This window comes from Lissotriton helveticus, chromosome 1_1, assembly GCF_964261635.1.
Source record: "Lissotriton helveticus chromosome 1_1, aLisHel1.1, whole genome shotgun sequence".
In the NCBI taxonomy this organism is placed as follows: Eukaryota; Metazoa; Chordata; class Amphibia; order Caudata; family Salamandridae; genus Lissotriton; species Lissotriton helveticus.
Window position 1 is genome coordinate 1,618,927,179 of NC_136057.1, and position 21,714 is coordinate 1,618,948,892.

Below are 21,714 nucleotides of genomic sequence, written 5' to 3' on the forward strand. Positions count from 1 at the left end.
TAATGAGACTTGACGGGGTTCGTATGATCCCCTGTACGAAGTATGTGGAGTCTTTTTTATCACTATTAGGCAACTCTGAGTTTTATTCAAACCCCATCTCAATGATTGGTATCTCTAGAAAGGAGTTAAAATCTAGGGGCCTTGTGTACCTAGCTGAAGAGAGAGCATTAGATGAGCTATCGAACCCCTATGTGTTGAAACATCAGTTAACACTCACAACTGGAGGGATGGAGCCATACCTGTCCTTTGTATCTAGTGGGTTTGACAGAATGTTGCTTTTTAGGTCTCGCGTAGCGAACTCAGCGCAGCTGCTTCGCTTGGCGAGCTCTATTGCTGTGACTTTGGTTCGCGAAGGGAGACAGGAGGTGGCACGAGCGGACAGGAGATGTGCACGAGTACGGACAGGAGATGTGCACTCCGTATGCGTGCACATCTCCTGTCCCCGCGTCAACACAGCACACGCATGGCGTACTTTCACTTTGCCTCCCTCCCATCCAAAACATGAACTCTGCACGCTCCCACCGCTCGCTTGTTCCTCACTTCGTGTGGTTCCCGCTTCCGACCCGCCCGTAAATCTCTTTTAAGAGCTCGTTTTAAATAGTCAACAGGGTGAAATTTCTTCAGTCTCTTCTCCCCCATGCAACTAGTGCTTTAAAAACTAATTGAAGCGGGTTGTAAGACGTTGCTAGAGTCTGACACAGTAAAATCTGACCCTTCATCTTCCTTGCTGGAGACACCTGTCTGATCAACTCCGTGTATTAGGCGGCTCCATGGAGACGGAGCGACCTGTAGTGGCAGCTACAGGTCCTATGTCGGCAGGAAATAATTCTAGGAGTCTGGGCTCCTTTTCGAGGAAGCTGAGAGAGGAGCATGACTGCCAGAGCGCAGTGACTCTGCCCATCTCACTGGCTGCACAGCCCTAGCCACTGCTTAGACTTCAGCTCAGCCTTAGCGCCTTCACCATGATGATTACTCCCCTTAGCCTGCCCCAAATCATTTTAAATTCTGAGAAGGACTTTTCCTCCCCGTGGCAGTTCTATGCGTTCCCTGCACCACAGCAAACCTTATCTCATCACTTCATGCTGTGAAGACAGCGCGGCTGACATATGCTACCCTTGTCCACTCAAGGCGGCCTTGCCCTTCCTCGGTTTCAGTTTAATGACACACCTTCATCTGCCACCGTCGGCTCCACGGAGCCAGCTTGTTTCTTGGGGTGTTACTTAAAAGAAGCTCAAACTCACTTGTTTCTCCTCTTGCATTTCTATGGCAACGCTTCAATTTATTATTAACACATTTCACATTTCTAATATACATGAATATAGGTTATTGAGTGTGTAATTTCGGCAGCTTTTAAAAGGTGCATAAACACATGATCAATAAATAAGAACACAACAGTTCGTGCAGTCGTCAAAATATTTTCAAGAGGAAAGTATTGACAGACAATTTTCAATTTAGCAATTGCTGGTGCAAAAAAAATAATCTCACAGTAAACTCACTCCCCCACCTTTAGAATCTCTCTCAACGCCTCCTCCTTCTCCCTGACTTTGTTTCCACTCCCTTCACCCTGGTCTACCCTTCTTCATCAGCTGTCTCAACTGCTCCCAAACGCCTCTGCCCTCTCCACCTTTATAGCCAAGCTTTCTTCCACCCCCCTCCCCCAATCTTTTCCCCCCCTCATCACCGTTGCTGCAGGTCAAGGAAACTGACTTATGATATCTCATACGTCACGATTTCTGTCGCATGCCTCATTCTCCTTTCACTGAGTGCTCTTTTGCACACACTGTACCCACGCCATCTGCTCCTTCCATGGACACACATGCCGCTACACCCAAAAATATAGCAATAACCACAGCAGCCAACATAACCCAACAGAAGATGTCATGTATAACTCGAACTTAGGCATAGGGCCTGTTATAACACTGCTCACTGTGCCACTGGATTCAAGCTAGCCTGGAAGATGGGGGGTGAAACCCCCAAACCGGTCCCAGGATGCCTGTGTTCCGGTGCAGAGAGGACCTGACTTGGCAGTTTGGGCTGGACTGTTCCCATGAGGCACAGGGTCAAGACTGATTTGCATATGACTGAGTCCAAACTGGGGTGGCAAAGTGAGCTAAAGAACAATGATGGATTCAACCCAAATCTGTGACTGGGGGTGAGAAGTTGAAAAGTTTCAGCACTCAGTCCATCATCTTGCTCTGTTTTCTATAACACTGCACACACCACAACCCCTCGCCGCAAGCCATTTCTCCAAACTTCATCTACCAAATAATACGGCAAAGAGGTTACTGACTACACCCTCGTATCTTATAAGACATCTCTGCCACAGTGCACATGCTCCCTCACACACAAAACAATCAACCAGGAGCTCATTAAACAAGCATTTGCAATGCCATAGGTCTCGCATTTGCACAAATCTGAGCTATTGGCATTCTAAATGATAATGCCTTTTATTTATGTTTTAGTTTTTAAAACATAAATAAAAGGCATTGTCATTTACAATGCCAATAGCTTAAACTCGAGTAAATGCGAGACCCATTTCATTGCAAATGCTTGTTAGATTCAGGTTAGTATCCATTCACAGACTATTGTCATTTCCTATAATGAATGACTGGTGGCATAATTTACCAGCTTGCCCGTGTCACTCCCAATCAAATCAGACAATACTACATGTGATGTTTTTCTGTAAATGTTATGTGACACAAAGAAAAGCATTACTTGTACCTGTTTTAAAAGCGTATGGTTTAAGACAGTATTGCATAGCGCTAATTCGCTTGCAATCCCTAGGAAATGCACATATTGCCTGGAGGATTGCTTGTTTACATTAAGTGTGCGCTCCGAATCAGGAAAACAATGTGTTGGGATAGTAAGGTGCAGGGGGGGTGGATGGTGACCGGTGATATGGGTATTCTTTTTAAATTCATAATCTTTTTTTAATGTATTTTTATAACTGATTGGAATCTGTTTTAGCTTGTATATTTTTTGGCAAAAGGGGGTTCTGTCAGCATTAGCAAAGTATTATTTTATGGAAATTTTTATAAATTCCGAGTAAATAAACTGCTATGAACTCGTTTTAAATATGAACTGCTCCTGTAATTTGCATTTTATTGTGCTTTTATGATTGTCCTCTTACAATCGAATAAAGCTTACTTTAATTGATTGACTCTTCCGGTGTATTCTTCCTCAGCGCACAAGTCTGCATTAGGCGTTTGGAAACTGCTTTTTAGTCTGTGCAGCTTGTGTTCTCCAGCTGCACATGCTGAAACCAGAAATAGTTATTTAGCTATAACATTCATTTAATTGTTCTTTAGATTCACATCCGTGATGCAAGCATAGTAAACACATCTAGACACATTCTAAATATATGTTCACTTCACTATTTATAGTGCTTTCTCTAGTACACAGAACGGTTTCCTTTGGTTTGCAACACATACTTCTACAATTTGAGGTGGTGATTGTGTCCTGTGGGTTTTAGGTTATGTACCATGAGTTAACTCTAAACCAAAGCTCCTCGTTCAAAATAATACCACTTAAAACATTCTGAGCCGAACACTAGATTTCAGGAGTGTGCACAGCATGTGATTCTACAGCCATACATGCTGCAAACCAAGTGTTACAAGTAAGTAATGATTTCAATTTCATATTTGTACAAAGTAGCCTTTTTTTTCTTGCATGTAGTGATGGTCAGCTGCGGTGCGAGTCTTGAGTGCAACAGTATTTTCTGTGAATAGCTATGTAACCTTATTTGGATGAAGGATGTCACCTTGCCATAGATGGGCACTTGGTTGATGCAGAGTTGTGAATGGTGAGTGTCATTCATGGGTAAGCCAGTTGAGCGGTTCTAGGACAGATGAGATTTGGTCACGGAGATAGATGTTCACAAGTTGTGTTGCCTCGATGTTGAGAATGCTTCACATTTGCTGCGATACAAAGAGCAGGGCTCTTAGTTTGAGTCAGTTTAACTAGTCAACACAAGACGAGGCAGATTGCAGCCTCGGTGTGTGCTAAACTTGCTTGGGGAAGATTCCTCTTAGAGTTCTCATGATGTAGAAGGAACTTATTGTGATTGTTCACTTGGGAGGACCAGGGTTAGACTGAAGTCCTTAGTTTCTCACTTGTGCTTGTGTCGACATGGCAGTTGGTGCACAGAGTTTCGGGGCCAGGTGGTGGGATGGTAGACCTTTTTTGATCAGTTGAGGTGTTCGGAGGTAGTGGTTGAGTCCTCTGTTTCTGATGTATACTTCTCCCTGCAGATTCCTCACCTGTAAAACAATCCCCAGTCATATGACTGGATCCAGAGATCTTCATAGCAATAAGGTCTCCATAGAGGGCGTTGGAGTCAGTCAGTGCCAGAAGTGACGACCGGCAACGTCACAAGGCCATAAAGCGACCACCCTAGTGCTTTAATATTTGTTCCCTTTTTCCACACCTTTGGCGCTGATCCGTAGCTTCTCTCTGAGTGATTTACTCACCAACTTAAAAAAAAAACAACAAACACCTAGTCTCCTCCCACGAAATCTAGGTTTAAACCCTATCAGGACTTTGAGGGAAAGATATCTATTACGGAACTACATGCCGTCTGTCTCTGGTGCTTGGACTCTGATTAAGTTTTGAAAACCTGCTTCTTGTGCCTCAACATGCATCTCAATACCATTAAGGAGCGGAAGGCCAAACTCCTTATGGCCTGAGCCAAGGACAAACGCAGATGCCAGAAGCATTCCCAGCACTGTTTTCACTTTCCATCTTCATCATTGGCCAAGAAGAATAAAAAGCACGCACTGGGAGAAGCAGTGGTCTAGAGAAGTCTCCTCATCGCTCTATCTCCCACATGACCTTTCTCAGAACTGGAGCATGAAGACTTCATGCTGACGGATCCCCGCACAGGCCTGCTCCTTCTGTGTACCCAACTCTGGACAGACCTCCATTATTAGTCTTCAGTGGCAGCGTCTCCATCTGATGAACCTCCAATGCCAGCCTTTCCAGATTTCCTAATTCCAGGATGAGACCCGGCAGCGTTTCTGAACATGATGTATTTTGTCTTCACCAAAGCTTCAGGGTCATTTGGCGCCCCTTTGGGCCCCACAGCTTCATTGCGTCTGCTACTGTTCATGCCTTTTCAACTGATGCCCTTCGGCTCAGCATCACATGAACCGATGCCTTTTGTCAAATTTCTTTGACTCAGGGCTCCTCTTTTTGGCTCCGCAGCTGATGCTGTGGACTGCCACCTCCACCACCACTTCTACCTCATCTGGCCCCAGACACGACACTGCCGGCAATGCAGCCAAATGGCAAGCTTCCGATTCACTCTCGCTGAGAAGCCCAAAAGCTTCTTTAAAGAGGAGGCTTGTAAGACGCATCTACATTAAATATTTTCCATAGATTCTTACCCTGTAGAGGATTGCCCTGATTGTGACCCTGATCAGGATCCCCTTGGATTTCAAGGCCTGTCTTCAGCCAGTGGTTTGGACAGCATACCTGAGTTGGCTATGAACTCCTCAGACACCACACATTGAGCACCAACACCAAAGGTTGCGTCTTTGCACAAAATCATGCTAAAGGCCGCAGAGGTGTTGGAATGACAGTTGCCAACGAAGGAAACAAAGAGACATTTTTTTTACAGAGGTTCTCCTTCCCTCATCAGCCAATTTGCAGCCCCTTGTCCCCTTCAATGAGTCCTTATTGAAACCTGTCACGGGAGAAGCCTTCCTCTGCTCCGGCGGTCGGTCTGCTTGTTGCCTACCGTTATTGCTCCACTCAGGGGAGGACTTCCCTCCAGCCCCTTTTGACAGGAAGTCAAAATGTTTGGAAAGGTGGGGCAAGAAGGTCTTTTCTGTAGTGATTATGCCCTTGAAGTCTCTTAATGCTAACTGCCTTCTTGCCTGCTCCTACCACACCCTGTGGGACATTGCTCAAATGATTATCCCTCATGTTCCCACCGACATGCTGGAGCATTTTCAAGAGAATATCGCCAGCATATTAAGTCTGGGCTGGACACCGCAGACTCCGTCACCAGACCCATGGCTACATCCTTACAGGTACGAGGCCACACTTTGATTAGGAGGTCAAATTTGTCATATGTCCAGGCTAACCTGGTTGTTCTCCCCTTCAATGGTATCTTCTTGTTTGGAGACAAGGTCGACTTAGTGCTGGAGCAGTTTAAGGTATTTTAAGCCACGGCTAGGTATTTAGGCCTTCAACTTCCGCCTTCGACCAAGGACTTCCATGTCTTTTCGCTGCTTTCGTAGCTTTGGATAAGGCTCCTTGCTCCCAGCTGTTCACTCCTGCACTCCACAAGCATCCGAATCCTCTCTGACAGTACAGAGGCTGTGGTAGCGATAAAGGACTTGGATCTGCCTTACAACCATCCTCCTCTTCCTCAACCGCACCACAAAGCCTAGTTCACTTCCCCAAACACACACACACACACTGATCCTGTAGGAGGGCGGGTGTCCTGTTTTCTTCAGGCCTTAAAGGTCATTAGCTTGGACCAGAGGGTGCTTCAAACATGGCGTGGTGAGCAAAAGAGCGATGGATTCAACCCATATCTTTGTGACTAGAAGTGAATGTTTGCATTGTTCAGCATTCCGTCCATCCATTGTTCCTATTAGTTTTGTCACCCTTAAGTGGGAAGGGTATGCCCATACGTGGATCCTGTGCTCAGTGCGCTACTGGATTCAAGCTAGACTTGCTGATTCGGGGTGATGCCCCGAAACCAGTCCCAGGATGCTTTTTTTCCAGTCAAGGGATGACCTGGCTTGGCAGTTTGGGCTGGACTGATCCCATGAGGTTCAGGGTCAAGACTGATATGCATATGGCCGGGTCTAAACTGGGGTGGCGTGGTGAGCAAAATAACGATGGATTAAACCCAGATCTTTATGACTGGGGGTGAATGTTTGCATTGTTCAGCATTCTGTCCCTTCAATTGCTCCTTTTGCTTGAAGCTTAGTAAAGGAATACAAACTTCCCTTCCTTCAGGTTCCACTTTCTTTTCTCGTCTTGACCTCCTGTTCCCCTTCCTCTCCACCTCCCGACCATTAGCTGTTCTATATGAGGAGGTTGCAGCTCTCTTCCTCAAAGTAGAAATGGAGTTAGTGACTGAGACGGAAAAGTGCCACGGTTTTTACTCATTACTTCCTGGTGTCCTAGTACAACGCCTGTCTGCATCCTATTCTGGATCTCTGGAACCTGACCTTCCTCAAAAAGGAAAATTTAAAGATGATGACCATAGCTCAAGTTCTACTGGTTTTGGAACTTAGAACCTGGATGGTGTGTTTGGAATAGCAGTGTGTGTACTTCCATATCCCTATCCAACGATTTCATGGAAGTACATGTGATTTGTGGTGGCTTCAGCACACTACCAATTTGCGGTACTACCCTTTGGCTTTACAGTGGCACCTTAAGTCTTCATGTAGGTGATGGCAGTGTTACGTTCCATCTCGGACTATAGTGTATCTCCATTTTACGTACCTAGATGACTGGCTCTTCAAAGCCAGCTCGCTGCCGATGGAGTTGTGCCATCTAAAGTCGACAGGGCGTCCCAGCTGTTCGACCTGGGCTTTTCGATCAATGAGCCCAAACCTCACCTGTGGCCCTCCAGATCATAAAGTCGGTACTGAACCCCACCATTCTTTGCACCTTTCCTCCATCATAGAGAATAAGAGACATCCAGGAGATGGTTCCTTGCTTTAAACAAGGTGTTGAGTCCCATTCTTGAATCTTTAGCTTTCTAGGTCTGCATGGTTCCTGCATCCTCCTAGTCCTGCATGTTGGCACATGAGGGCTCTGCAGTGGTGCCTTCGCAGTCAGTGGCTCCAGTACGTGGGAAAATGTCAGACACCATTCTGATCTCCCGGAGCGCTTCAGTGGAAGTGGCTTAGTGTGGAAACGAGGTAAACCTAAGTAATGGGATGGCCTTCACTTCCCCTCCAACTTGGACTAGTGATGTACTACACTTGTTAGTGATGAATGGCCCTCGCTTGGTAGAGGGGCCCACCTAGAGATCAGGGGCCTTTGGTCTCCAGAAGAGCGGATGTTTCACATCAACCTGCTGGAACGGCTGTGATTTGTCTGGTGCTCAAGGTATTCCTTACCTCCATTGTAGGTTGGTGCATCCAGCTCTCAATGGACAACACAACTGTGATGTGGTACACCAACAAGCAAGGGTGAATACGGTCTCACTTCCTTTTGCCTGGAAGGGTTTAGACTCTGGTCTAATACATTGTCCCAAGAGATCTGGCTCACTGCCAATCACCTAGTGGGGTCTCTGAATGTCAGCACTGACAGCCTAAGCTTTTACTTAGCAGATCATTAGTGGCATCTTCCGGAGGTAGTCAAGGATATTTTCGGTCAGTCCTCATGTGGACTTATTCGCGTGCCCGAAAAATGCTCTGTGCCACAAGTTCTGCGCTCCCTAGTATCTGTGGAGGGGAGCCTTGGGTGACTCGTTTCAGTTGAGGTTGAACATTAAGCAGCATTACACGTTTACCCCATACCCTTGATTCCTCTAGTTCACAGGATGATAAGCCAAGACTGGGCCCAAGTCATTCGCATTGTCCCGGATTGGTTGTTAAAGGGTGTGGTTTGTGAACCTTCTACGCTTCTCCACGTGTCTCTAGCATCGCCTTTCACTCAGGCCAGCCCTTCTATCCGAAATGGCTGGGACAACTAATGGTTTTGCACCCCAACCTTCAACCTAAATACTTGGAGATTGAGCATGGACAACTGGGCTCCTTTCAACTGCCTTTGGAGTTGGTAGATGTCCTCTTGCCTGCATGTCGACCCTCCACTGAGTCTGCTTATTCCGACATTTAGGGCAACTTTGTTGCATAGTGGGCAGAAAATGGTGTAGATCCTTTGCCGGCCAAATGATCTCAAGGGCTGCAATTTGCACTTTCTCTTGCTCAGAAATCATGTTCCATTGGCACTGTGATGGGTTATGTAGCTGCCTTGTCTGCATTCCTCTGCCTGCCGGAAAAAGCCATGCCTGTTTAAATCCCCTGTTATGCATTTTCTTAAGGGCCTGACCAGTCTTTGTCCTCAATGGCAGTTGAATCTGGTTCTCATTTTTTTGACAGGGATTCCGTGATCCCCTTCACAGTTGTACCTGTAATATGTTGACCCTCAAAACTTATTGGTTGCGATCATTTCTGCTACAAGGGTCAATGAGTTACAGTCCCATAACTGTCCCCCGCTTTCTCTACCTTCTTTCCATATAAGTTGGTATTCCGAACCAAGGTGGCCGCTCCTTTCCATCTTGTTTAATCCATCACTCTTCTGACCCTTTACCCTCCACCTCATCTGACGAGAGAGGAGGAGCAGTTGCTTTGATTGGATCCTCTGCAGGCAGTTAGCAAGTAATTCTGGTCAGATGACCATCTTTGTTGGCTTCTTTAGTGTCAAAAAAGATGAGGCTTACAGGAGAGAACTGGATCCTGCTGGACCATCCTCTGCATCAAGATCTGCTACACCTTAGCCTAGAAGGAGACTCCTGCAGGTATTTGAGCCCAACCCACCATGGCTAAATCAACCACTTCGGCACATGCTCGGGCAGTCCTGATTGCAGAAATCTGCAAGGCGGCAACGTCCGCTTCCTTGCACACCTTTCCAAAACACTACTAGCTGGATTCAGAGGTGAGTAGGGAAGGACACTTTACCAGGTCCATCTTGCAGGATTTCTTTGTCTAACCATCCATTAACCCTCCTCCTGAAATCTGTTCTGCTGTTGAGTAATCTTCAGGTAGAATTATCTATTGTAAGTAAAAGTTACTTACCTGCGGTAACTATCTTTCTGATGGATACTCTAGCTGCCTGCATATACCTCATCTACATGCCTGCCTCCCCATTTGATGGATGTGTGCCCATCTTGCATTATTCTGGTACTGCAGTCCTTCATCGACGTCTATCTGCCCTCTTGCCGTGAAGGCTTTTATAAAATGGAGGGAAGCTGACATCAATGCGCCGGGGTGGTTGCTTTATGGACTCTGGGACATCTCTAACTGAGTCCCACACTGTCTTCTGGTGACCTTGTTGCTTTTGAAGTTTTATGGATCCAATCTGGCACTGATAATTGTTCTACAAGTGCAGAATCTGCAGGTTGAAAGAATATCCACTAGAAAGATTCTTTTTCGTCTTGGACTGAGCAGTCCCTCAGGAAGGTCTAGGACAGATGGCAAACTGACATGAAAATTAGCAGTTTCACAGTGCTGGTTGACTGCTTAGAAAACAGAAACTGGTTTGCACTGAAATGCGTTGACATAAGCTGGATTTGTGAGGTGGAGGAGGAGGGCAGGCACTTGAGATCTCATTTATAAAAGCTGCATAAAATGAGAGCTCGTGGGTTTCAGTTCAGGTAGATGTGGGAAAGGGTGTACACGATGACAACATTCGGCTTGGAAGTCAGTCGTCTAAAGAATTGGGTGGAAACGAATCTTTGGCAGGGAGGAAGTGGTCCTGTATCTGTACCTATATAATTTTTAAAGGCTATCTCTGTACCCAGGAATTAGGGAGGGTTTTGTCTGAATAAAGAGATGCTTGTGCTGTGAAGGTGACCTTTAAAGTGCTGGCCCTGACACACTGCAAAACCGGAGTGGAGTGTAAAATGTGGAGACCGTGTGGAGAGGTGTGGTGCAGCAGTCAGGGCATCTGACTTCGGAGCTCAGGATACACGGTTTGATCCCCGGCTCTGGTGGCAGCTCAGCTCAGCACCATGTGACTCTGGACAATAGCTCACTTAATGTCCACGAAGGCCCCCAGCGCCTTGAGACCCGTAAGGCTGAGTAGTTCGCGCTTTACAAATACGAATTTACATTTACGTTTAATATCGACAAAGAGAGCTGGGATTTGTATTTGTTTTAGAGGTTGGGATTGAAAGAGTACTTTTTTTTTTTAAACATAAAAAGGCACTTCTTCGTTGGGGGTGATGTTGTTTGCTTGTGCTTGCAGTCTTCGGTGTGGAGGCCACCAATTCAAGCAATAGGTGGAACAGTGAGCATTCTATGATTGGTTAATAATTGGTGGTGTTCTGATTAAATGGGTTCAATTTGAGGCCATACTTTAGGCCTTAAGTTTTGAGCCCATTTGAATAAGAGAACTACCTCCACATTCCAGGATTAACGATATATATTTATACAAACTCCCTGCCCTTAAGTCTGTGAGTGGAGGGTGAGAGGCTTTAATGCTGTTAGTATGTTTTGCACTCCCATCTTTGTAATGTGTGGACGGATAGAAAACCTGGATGTTAAGGTAAAGGCCAACCCTTTCCTGTGTGAAAAGAGGAAAAGACGACAGAACACGGGGGAAGTTTTTTACTCGAGTTTTCTCAAGTAGAAGGAGTAGAATATAAATGTATGCTTTGGTCCTCGTGTGAGACTGTGACTCCTTGCAATGAGCACACTGAGGTAAGGCTGTAGGTTACACCTAAGATTCTGCACCTGAGTGCATAAGCAGGTGATGTCAATTTCTGTTGTTCTATATGCAGTTCTGATCGAGGTTCTTCTAAGAGGATAAGTAATTTTGAGTGGTACGAGAGAGGTGTTGATCCTGCTAAATGCATCTTCCCACAGACTCCTCGCCTTAAAAATGTACTTCCAGGGGACATTGGTACATTGACTGGCCATTCCCCTCCCTCACTAGGCCAAGCTTCACAGAATATAACCTCTCCTTAAAGAAAATAGATGTGACGTGTCAACTGAGGGGAAAAAGCTACCAGTGACCTGGAATTACTTAAAAAAACACCAGTGTATTTAAAAACAAATTTTAGGTAAAGAAGTCTTACACCATCACCTTACTTTCCTGAAAAAGGTTTAAAAACAGCTGGGGATAAATGATATCATGTAAAGCGAAAATGTTCCTCATGCAGTCAAGAAATGTAAGGTATTATGCTATCAGTTCCCTTATTAATTAAGACAAATTCAACAGATTCTTCCAGATAGCTCCGAATGTACAAGTGAAGCTGTTTATCTGTGCCAATGTTAAAGAAACTTTTCCTTATCCTGTCTCTTATTTCTGTTCTCTTTATTGCCTCCCTTTCCTTGTAGTTAATGCTGATGGCGGTCTTGAATTGCCTGTTTGACTCCCTGAGCCAGATGCTAAGGTATGACCTACCGCGCTTGAAACAGCTGCATGTTATCGGCACCAGCTCCCCCCCCCACTCCCTTCCCCAACCCCCACTGGCCTTTATGGTGAGTGGAGGATTATCATGAGACTTCACAATTGAAAGGGAAGGGCGCGGATTGCAGGACTGTGGATTGTTGTTCAATAAATGTTGTTAAAAATTTGTTGAATACTGTGGAACCAGGCATGGTCCATCCACAACCGTGTGGGTGGTATGAATATTACATTCTGTGGAGTCTTGTATTTGGCCGTGAGAGAGTAGGGTGGCAGAGCTTCACTGTAAGCAACATTTTTGCATTTACGCAACAGAGGTAATAGTTTGTGATATCCAATGTCAAGCAGAGAACTAAAGTGAAAACTATTTGGACACCACCATTTCTCCTCAAGTCATTGCCATTGTGATGGCAATGTGTTCTCTTCCACTCTGGCAGAACATATAACACCACTCAAATGACTTTCATATTTCACAATACTAATTCAACACTAATCCTTTATGGGTTCCGGAGTAGCCTGCTACTCGCCGAAAAAGCACGTTGACGCCTCGTCGGGTAGTAAGCGCTATATAAATGCAATTGCAATACAATATAACATTAGCCTCCACAATTCTAAGCTAGCTGAATGCTAGGCTACTGCGATTGTAAAAACTACATTACACCAAAAGTTGTAGTATATAAGGCACTCAGAGCTGTGCCTGACCATTACAAATGAAAAGGCAATAAATGTAGCACCCAGCTGTTATATTACAGATGGCAATAATTTCACTTCGTGACAACTGAAGTAGAAAGTGCAATAACTGCCTCTCTCTCTCTCGAGCATTTAATTGATATGAGGGGAATGGGAAGAGCTGCAATCCCCATCCACTGTAGTAGAAACAGCAATTTTGCTCTCCTTTGATCCTTCATAGATTTGGTTTCCATTCCCTCACCCTTCAAACCCCACCCACCCCCACGTCACCCTTCCTGTCTTCACGCTGCATATTATCTCTTATATTACTGTTATGTTCTGTTTCATAGCCCCATGCTAATTGGATATTCCTCCTCTTTGGAAAGCAGAAGAACACATTCACAAACAAGCATTGGCAAAGGCAACACAGGTCTCGCCTATGTGAGATCTGTTGACTTTGTCATTGTTTTTTTAAACATTGTATAGCAGTGCGAGCTAATGTGCAACATGACAAGAAAAAGAAAGGGCATCAACAGATGGTCCAGCAACATGGCGAAAGGAGGGGAAAGAGTACCTCACTGCACAAACAGCGGCACCAATTAAGCCAATTCAATCTGTGCTTTGTCCATACTCCACAGAAAGGAACGTAAGCGACGCTTGGCCTGTGCTGAGCAAATCGAAGTCAACAAAGAAGAGTGACACTGAAGCCAACAAATGGCAAGCCGTGAGCTCCAAGCCCTTTATTGTAAACAATACATCCCACAAGCGTGCACACATGCAGCGCATTGTGCTATCGCAGGATCGACCTAAAAATGCAGGTGGAAAGAGCAGAATCCAGAAAAATGGGGAGGAGAGGACTGTAAAAGGGAGCAGAGTCGATGACAGTAAAGATGGGAAGAGGGCATCAGAGTAGAGTCCAGGATAGAGATGAAGGTAGAGAGGAGGAGAGGAGAGACCATGAAAGAGGAGAAGGTGAAAATAAAGAGAGGGGAAGAGTTCAGTAAAGAGTCAAATGTATTAAAGAGGTAGGAAAAGTAGGGCATGAGAGAAAAAGGGAAGTAATGTAGGGTACAGAAAGAGAAGTGCAAGAAATGTCACGAGGTTCTAGAGGTGTGCATAAGAGAGAGAAATCAGGGATAAGACATGAGAGGCAGGGCATGGGGTGAGGGAATGCGGCTGCAAAAAGATGAGCGGGCGGAGGGATTGGAGGGATAAACGAAAAAGGCGATGGGGGAGTGGCAGGGTTAGGAGGCGGTATATATTGTATAAAATCATTGTGAAGGACCTTGACAATGAAACAGTGCTGATGACTGCATGGCAGACATTCTTCCTGGTGTTTAAGTTTTGGACTTAGGCTGCTCGTCTCCTATACTTGAATGCAGCAGGGTGAGAGGTCACCTCCTTCCGCGTTTGTTCAGAGTAAGGGATTGGCTTTGTGAGGGGGCTTAGATGCAAGTAATGATAAATCAAGGCCAACCGAAGCCTGTTCAGAATGTGTGTAACTATATAAATAACTAAGTGTATTCATGATCTGTGATTATATTGTTTGAGTGAATGATATATTTACTGTTAAACTGTAGGGTTTAAAAGTAAGCATGAGTCAATAGGAAGAGAGTATTGCTTAATTCGAGCTGGGGTTTTTTGGTGCTCAGCACCGGTACTTAATTGTCAAAACTGGCCCTTCTAGACAGCCTGCCACATGGTGGCGCTGTTTATCTAATTTAGTGAGGTGCACATCATATGTTGTTTACTAATTGATTATTCATTACAAATAATTAATACCTGCTCCGTAAGCCATGCCTGGAATGGTCTGAATTGTCACACTTTTAGCTGTGTGATGGTTATTAGTTGTGTAGGTACTTTCACTGGCAGCACTGGTAGAGACAATGTGTGATGCGAGCTGCGGTGGCTTCCTAACCAGAGCGCTGGCTCTTACTCATTTATGTAACAAATTAAGCACTGGAAGAGAGGGTTTATGTGGCTCTGTATGCCTGAAGGATTAAGACCTCTCACCACTTCACGCTTTAATGCTGGAGGAACGTGTGTGGTACAAAAGGGGGTGGTGATGGACGGAGCATCTGAACCAATCAAACACTCACACCCAGTCAAAAGATCTGGGTTTAATCCATCACCGTTCTTTAGCCCACTCTGCCACCCCAGTTCAGATATGGCTATATGCAAATCAGTCTGACCCTGTGCCTCATGGGAACAGTCCAGCCCGAACTGCCAAGCCATGCCTTCCCTGGACCGGAAACAAGCTTCCGAGGACCGGTTTCTGGCATTACAGCCGTCTTCAGCCCGGCTTGCTTGAATCCAGTGGCAAAGTGAGCAAGGGACTCACGTCTGAGCATACCCTGCCACACTTATGGCGGCCAAAAGCGGTACAAAAGGGGGTGGTGATGGACGGAGCATCTGAACCAATCAAACACTCACACCCAGTCAAAAGATCTGGGTTTAATCCATCACCGTTCTTTAGCCCACTCTGCCACCCCAGTTCAGACATGGCTATATGCAAATCAGTCTGACCCTGTGCCTCATGGGAACAGTCCAGCCCGAACTGCCAAGCCATGCCTTCCCTGGACCGGAAACAAGGAACGCGTGTGGCACAAAAGTATTTGGAGGGCCAAAGCGAAAACACAGAAAAACATAGCATGAGTCTGTGGCTCCACCCTTGAAAGTCAGAATAGAAGTGGGTAAGTGCAAGATAAATATGTGACTGAAAACTATGAACTGTTTCACCAAATACTATCATTAGAATTATTTAGTGCTGCACTGAGGAAGTACATACTTTGTAGTTTGCAGACATCACTTAGGTAGCAAGTCACCTTCTAAGAGGCTTCACAATCTATGATAAAAGCCTGAATCTGTGGCCTCCGGCCCTCATTTTACCTGCCAGACAGGCGATAAAGATTGATGTGACTTTAGCCTTGGATAAACCATATGATGAGAGGGGGTCACATACTCTGCAGTTGGTGATTTATTCAAAGTGAGTGGGCCGCTACGTAGCCTGGCCCAACCAGGGCATGGCATGTTTCCAGGCAATCCAGATAAGTAATGTGCATTCTCGTTAACAAGATAATTAAATGGGGAAGGTGCAAAACTGAGGAAGCGCCTTGAGGTGGAGTGTCCACACAGGCCCTAAGACGCATTTCTTGACAGCGCTGACGTTAGATGAGTAGGTGAATCTCCAACAAATTGAAACAAGAGCTCGTCGCCTTAAGGGGAATCACTCACAATGACGTGAGCATGCAAAAAGTGTAATTTGTGTTGACAGGCAACAATGCTGAATATGTGCCATCGTTATGAACAACTCTGCGTGAAAGGAAAACTGAAACCTACAGGGCACTATATCCAGAGCATTTCATCTGGTAACACACTCATGACGAGTAGTAGTATTTTACCAAGTAAGTGATGGCCACTTCCAGCACAAGGGATATAGGACTGAAACGTAAATTGAGAAAGAATTTGCATCTGCAGCAGAGAAGTGCATCTTCTTGCACATCTTCCCTGACATTAAAAATGAAAATGTATGTGAACTTGTGTAATGTAACTAGTGCTCATGTAAACCATCCCATACCTTCCATTCCAGGCGCTATTTAAAAATGCAAAAAATTTAAAAGAATAGTATCTTAATCGCAGTGCGAGGGGCGGAGGGAGACTAACTAAGCTAAACTAATCTGTACCTGGGCCATTCTCTACATGAACACAAGAAAGTGACGGCATTGCACGGGCTGCCAAATAAGAAGGCAGCCGAAGAGTGATAATCGTGCCAATATAGCCTTATAGCCCACCGTAGCAGACTATATCGACCTTAAAGGCCCGCTTCTGCTCAGGCCTTTCACTAGGGAGCGGGCATTCAATGGCCGTGGAGCCCGCTACGGAGGGCTCTAAGGCTATTAGAACATTTCGCCCCTAGATGGCACAATGCTCCAATTATTTCAACATAGGCCTCACGGAGCCGGGGTGATTGAAATCCCCTTGGGCTGCGTGAGGCCTTTGTTCACAGCTGCAACTGTGAACGACAAACATTGGAATGTTCCAGGATTCTATTAGCCATTAGAAGCCCGGAGTATTTCAGTGTTCTAATGAATGGTAAATAATGGGTGGGCTAAAAGCCCCCTTTTGGATAGGTTTTCCCCCACCAGAAACAACTGATCGTCGATATAGCACCTTCGCGATCCTGCACGCTCGACCTAAAAACAGTCCATTTATTGAAGAAGATTGAAAACTGGACCCTTTTCTTGGCACCAGCTAGGCACAAGGCCCCTCACGTACTTTGTGCAGGTCAGCCATGCCACTGTGAGCTCCTTGAAAAGGTTTGTAATCTTTTCTTTTTTGTGGTGGAGGTCATTGGTGTGAACCTCATTCCCATCAACGATTCCTTGCTCCCATACCATGGAAAAGGCTTAGATTAACACAGTGTGTGCCCATAACATGTTTACAAGGCTGAACCTCGCAGGTACTCTAAGTGCTCGTGGGCCAGCTTCCCGTGTCCTTGTGCATTTCGAGTGCAAGAGCTATTACGAATTGGTCTTGAAGTACACGGATTTCTGGGCTTTTCAAGTTATGGAATATTCTGTCTGCAATCACGTCTCTGAGAGCAGTCATCGGTGAATTAAGAAGTGGTACCGGCTCTTCGGGGTCCTCTTTTCGTCATTGAGACTTTCCCAAAGATGTCTAGCGAGGCCAACAATTTGGCTTAGTCAGAGAGATGTACAAGAGGTACATTACAAGTGATTTTTAATATATGGCACCCAGCTCCTCCTTGCACTGGGTGTGTTTGCAAGGGGTTGGCGCGCCATTTCGCTGGGCACCAAGGTGCTCATTAGGCGTCACCTCTCCTCCGTGTACCGGCACTAGAATAGTAAGGACCACTGCACTTACCGATCCTAAGCAAGAGTACTTCAGAAGTCCCGCGAGAAGTCTGATTGGTCACATCGCACCCTGACTTTAGGAATGAGGAAACTGGACGCTCTGAGGGACTGAAAACCTTTACCCTTTGTTTCTTTTGATAGTCTCCGTTGTAGCTGTGGCTCCTTGGGTAGATGTTCATCGCATTGTCACTGATGACTGGTTGAGACACATTTTGCAAACATTATATTTTAATGTTTTGGGGTACTAGTGTCAGATTCCACAGCTGCCAAGCTCCATGCAAGCCATGTGGTCGGAAGCAATTTAATGAAGGGTTTCCCTGGCTCCTGAGCAGCATTGATTTGATTCAAGACTACACATTCCAAGCGTCAGAGGAGTTTTGGGTGAGGCAGGGTTTTGAAAAGGAACTCTTTCACAACCGGCACATTTTTGTTGCGCACACCTCAAAAACTATTAAAAGGCTTTATACCGTACCACATGCAAGGGCCTATTCGTACCGAAGTCCTCATTTTGTCAATGTTGGTGTAATTTGGTTTCTGAGATCAAAGTAAACCCCCACTGCATCCAGCGCTTATGCCCCAGGACCTGCTGTACTCTGCCTCTGGCCTTTTGAACTGGTCTCTGCGACCAATGTTTGGACCCCAACCACAGTTTGTGCTTTTATCTCATGACCCTAATATTTGGCTGCATTATATTTCCCTGCCTCATACCCACAAAATCATGCATTACAATATGTGGACGCAGGGCTTCACCTTAAACCTACTGATTGAGGCCACTGTGCCCACAGGACCCAAAGCACATTGACTGGGCGAAGTGGACTCTGGGTGTGGCCTCCGCTAGCGCCAAGTGCCTCGATTTATTGCCTGTGAGATCCTGCTGCCAAAGACATTGGCTTATGCCACACTCTGCAACTACTCGCAATGTTGCAAATGCCTGTGTTGCTACCTTAATGTAATGGAAGCTACAGGGATGATCAGGTCGACCTTCAAATTAGGTCACTATGCCGACTTATTAAGAAAGTAAGTTTGCAAAGTAAAGCAACAAAAAGGTACTAATAAACAACGGACGAATAATGGATTTTTATCACAAATGGGCATCAGCAAAAAGGACAGCACCTTGAAGAGGAGAAAAGCGGCAGCTATTAAAGAAATCTGTGAAAGGCAAAACAAGCAAAATAGGATTCACAGTACAAAATATAGGAAAGGCAAACAACACACAGCAATCAAATTTGGCAAGTTAGTCCAACTCCTTGCAGCACAAACCCTTTTACTGTCCAGCAGTGTGGATTTGTGAAATGGGTTTGTGTCAAAAAGGCAAGTTTGTATCTGTGTATGAGTTGTTTAAACCTCTTCTAAAGGGCACACTGTTGCAAAGCCTTTAAAATTCCGTTGAGTGCTGTAACAAACTGCAGTGAACTGTGCGTTGCTGACAGTGGTTCCAGTTAAAAAATTATGATCACATTTGCAAAATATAACAGTTTGAGGCTATTTATAATGCTTACTCAGTGCATCCTGATTATGCAACAAATACAAGCAGCAGCATGATAGCTCGTTAGGTGATTGTTTAATTTAAAAATAAAATGAGCTAAAAATAATTGAAACTTGAAAAGCAACTTTTAGCTAATGATAATGCAATTTTAAATGCCATTTCTGTGAGGCATAATTTACTAAACTGTGCATTAGTCATGCCAATGTTTTTTTTGTTTCTTCTACCGGTGCATGCTTTGTTGAACGTTTTCCTGTATGGTCCATGTTGTTAATCGCTACAAGCACCGTTTTTATTTTTAAAACTTTTGTGTCGCTGCTGCTACTCCACAAATTTGTAAGTGCTTGTTTTTAAAAACGAACGTCTCATCTCCATGGTAAACATACCAAATCTTCTATTAAAATGGATACAGGTAAAACGTTTGTGCAACATGTAATGCCAGACCTACAAATAAGACATGGTCCAAGTCTTGAACACTCAGTTTACACAAATCACAAATGTTTCTTCCCTTTTTACTTTTTCCCATGCACACAATATTACTCTCAAAGGCAGCAAATGCTATCTCCTAAGAAGAATTACCCTTCGAACACTATGGTCCAAGCTCCAATTCAAATGTGTATGTGGAAATGTTTTCCTTACAAGAGCTGCCAATGCAAGTTATATATAATGATGCTGAAAAATTTGTGTGAGGTTCCTGCGGGCATTCGTACAAACTTGGGGTAACAATATATGTTTGAAGGTTCCAGAGAACGAATGCGCTTCTAATCAAATTTGTTGTTAAGGCTCTGTTAAGGAGTTTGGGGGGGGGGGGAGAGAGAGCATCTCTTGTTCAAAGATTTGGTGTGGAGCACATAAAATTCCAGTTTTTGAAGGGACAAGGAGGCTCAGAAGGCACATTTTACAACCCAAGTGTTTGTGGTAGTCAGTAGAACAGAAAGGGATGCTGTCAGTTTTAAAATTATTGGCGCAGCACCATCTTAGTCAGTCTGCTGTAGTTGTCCAGGACAACTACCCATGTCCAATTCCTTATGTAAAGTAAGCAGATTTAAGTTAAATATATCCTTCTCCTTATCAGTTCTATTGACTTTTTTCTAGTTCTAAAGGCTCAGGTGCTGCATCCCTATACATTAATGTACATACCTAATACTATTGTAGCAGGAATAAGTGTACGTCAGCCCATATACCAAATGGTCACCTGACTTCACGTCCAACTAATTTAAGTGGGATGTTCATCGAATGTCACTGAGGTCAACTAATATTGCCTTCTTCAAGTGTCATCCACGAGGAATGTCAGGATAGGAGATAGTGCCTTCTGGGCAGATAAGTTTTGGAACGTTGGCCTTCTTCGTTCTGAACCCTCTCAGCTGAAACTCCGAAAATCCCTTAAACTATGTTGCCTTCCTAGCTGTTTGATGTTGTCTTTACAATATTCCAACAGCATTGTAAGCTTTCAACACCTACAGCTGTATTTGTAAGCTGTAGCATATGGTTTTGTGGACCTTGCACGTGGTGTGCAGTGTGTTTTGCAGTGAGATGGGGTGGCACAGGGTCTTCTTTCATTGAATGGGATCTAATAGTGGCGAGGGCAGGAAAATGATATTCTGAAAATGCTGCAACCATGACCAACTATATTAGGCAAAAATTAATTACAGGGTAACCGCTCACAATATATCAACCATTTCCTGAAACCCATAGAGCAAGCTACCTCCCCTTATGTTGAAGATGTCCGTGTACATGCTACAGCTTTTACCACAGCAAAAAATATATTCATTAATTACAAAAACATCCCATTAGCTGAATTTCTTTGGATCCTTGAGACTTTCCTCCTCGTACCCTTCCTGTTCTTTCTTCTAGACAGGGTACTGACCAAATCACTGTACACCATTGGCTCGAAAGTGCCACGGCTTGAATTCTGCCTCGACCTTCCAAATTAAAGGGCAGAGTGTGCTCTCTGGCACCCTGGTTTAATGACAGCCTCCACTTTGGAAACGGTCTGGAAGAACCACTATGCACCTGTGGCTAAGGCTGCTTAGGTGTCGGCCTTGAAAAAATATCATGCCTCCTGTAAAGCTGCACGGGCAGCTTTTTATACTGAAGTAATCTCTAATGCTCACAACTGTCAAAAAACATGTTTAAAGTAGTAAAGGATTTGTCGCCAGCTTGCTCATTTACACCTCCACCTTCCCTTTCCCACCAACAGTGTGACGAACTTGCCTTGTTTTTTCTAAACAAAGTCGAGACAATTCACCGGCAATTTGAAGCTAATGCTTCCATGCTTGCAACCTTCTCAGGATGTTCAACCACCTGGTCCATCAGTTCCTCACTCAGGGACGGTCAACATACAGTAAAGTCGGACCTTGAGAATTAATGTGTGGCCTCTTCTGGACCTTGAATGATTGCAAACCTTACATGCTACCATTAAGTCCGGTTCCCCGCTCGAACCCTTTCCACTATCTAAATTTAGCCTACTTGAGGAGGCAGCCCTCACAGTAGTGTTGGACCTCCTGAATTCCTCCTTGGTCTCAGGGGAGGTAACTCAGACTGGAAGCATGCCTTGATACTCCCTTTACTTAAGAAGAAGGAACT

At 44.9% G+C, this 21,714-nt stretch overlaps 1 protein-coding gene across 2 annotated transcripts in view; it reads left to right on the top strand.

Moving 5' to 3' along the window:
- COPZ1 (coat protein complex I subunit zeta 1) overlaps positions 1-21,714 on the top strand; it is a 201,305-nt gene that overhangs the window by 156,090 nt on the left and 23,501 nt on the right. For both annotated transcript variants that reach the window (XM_078688361.1, XM_078688353.1), the window contains one exon: positions 12,033-12,088. In XM_078688361.1, the coding sequence (XP_078544487.1) occupies positions 12,033-12,088 (56 nt within the window). The remainder of the gene's footprint in view (positions 1-12,032; positions 12,089-21,714) is intronic.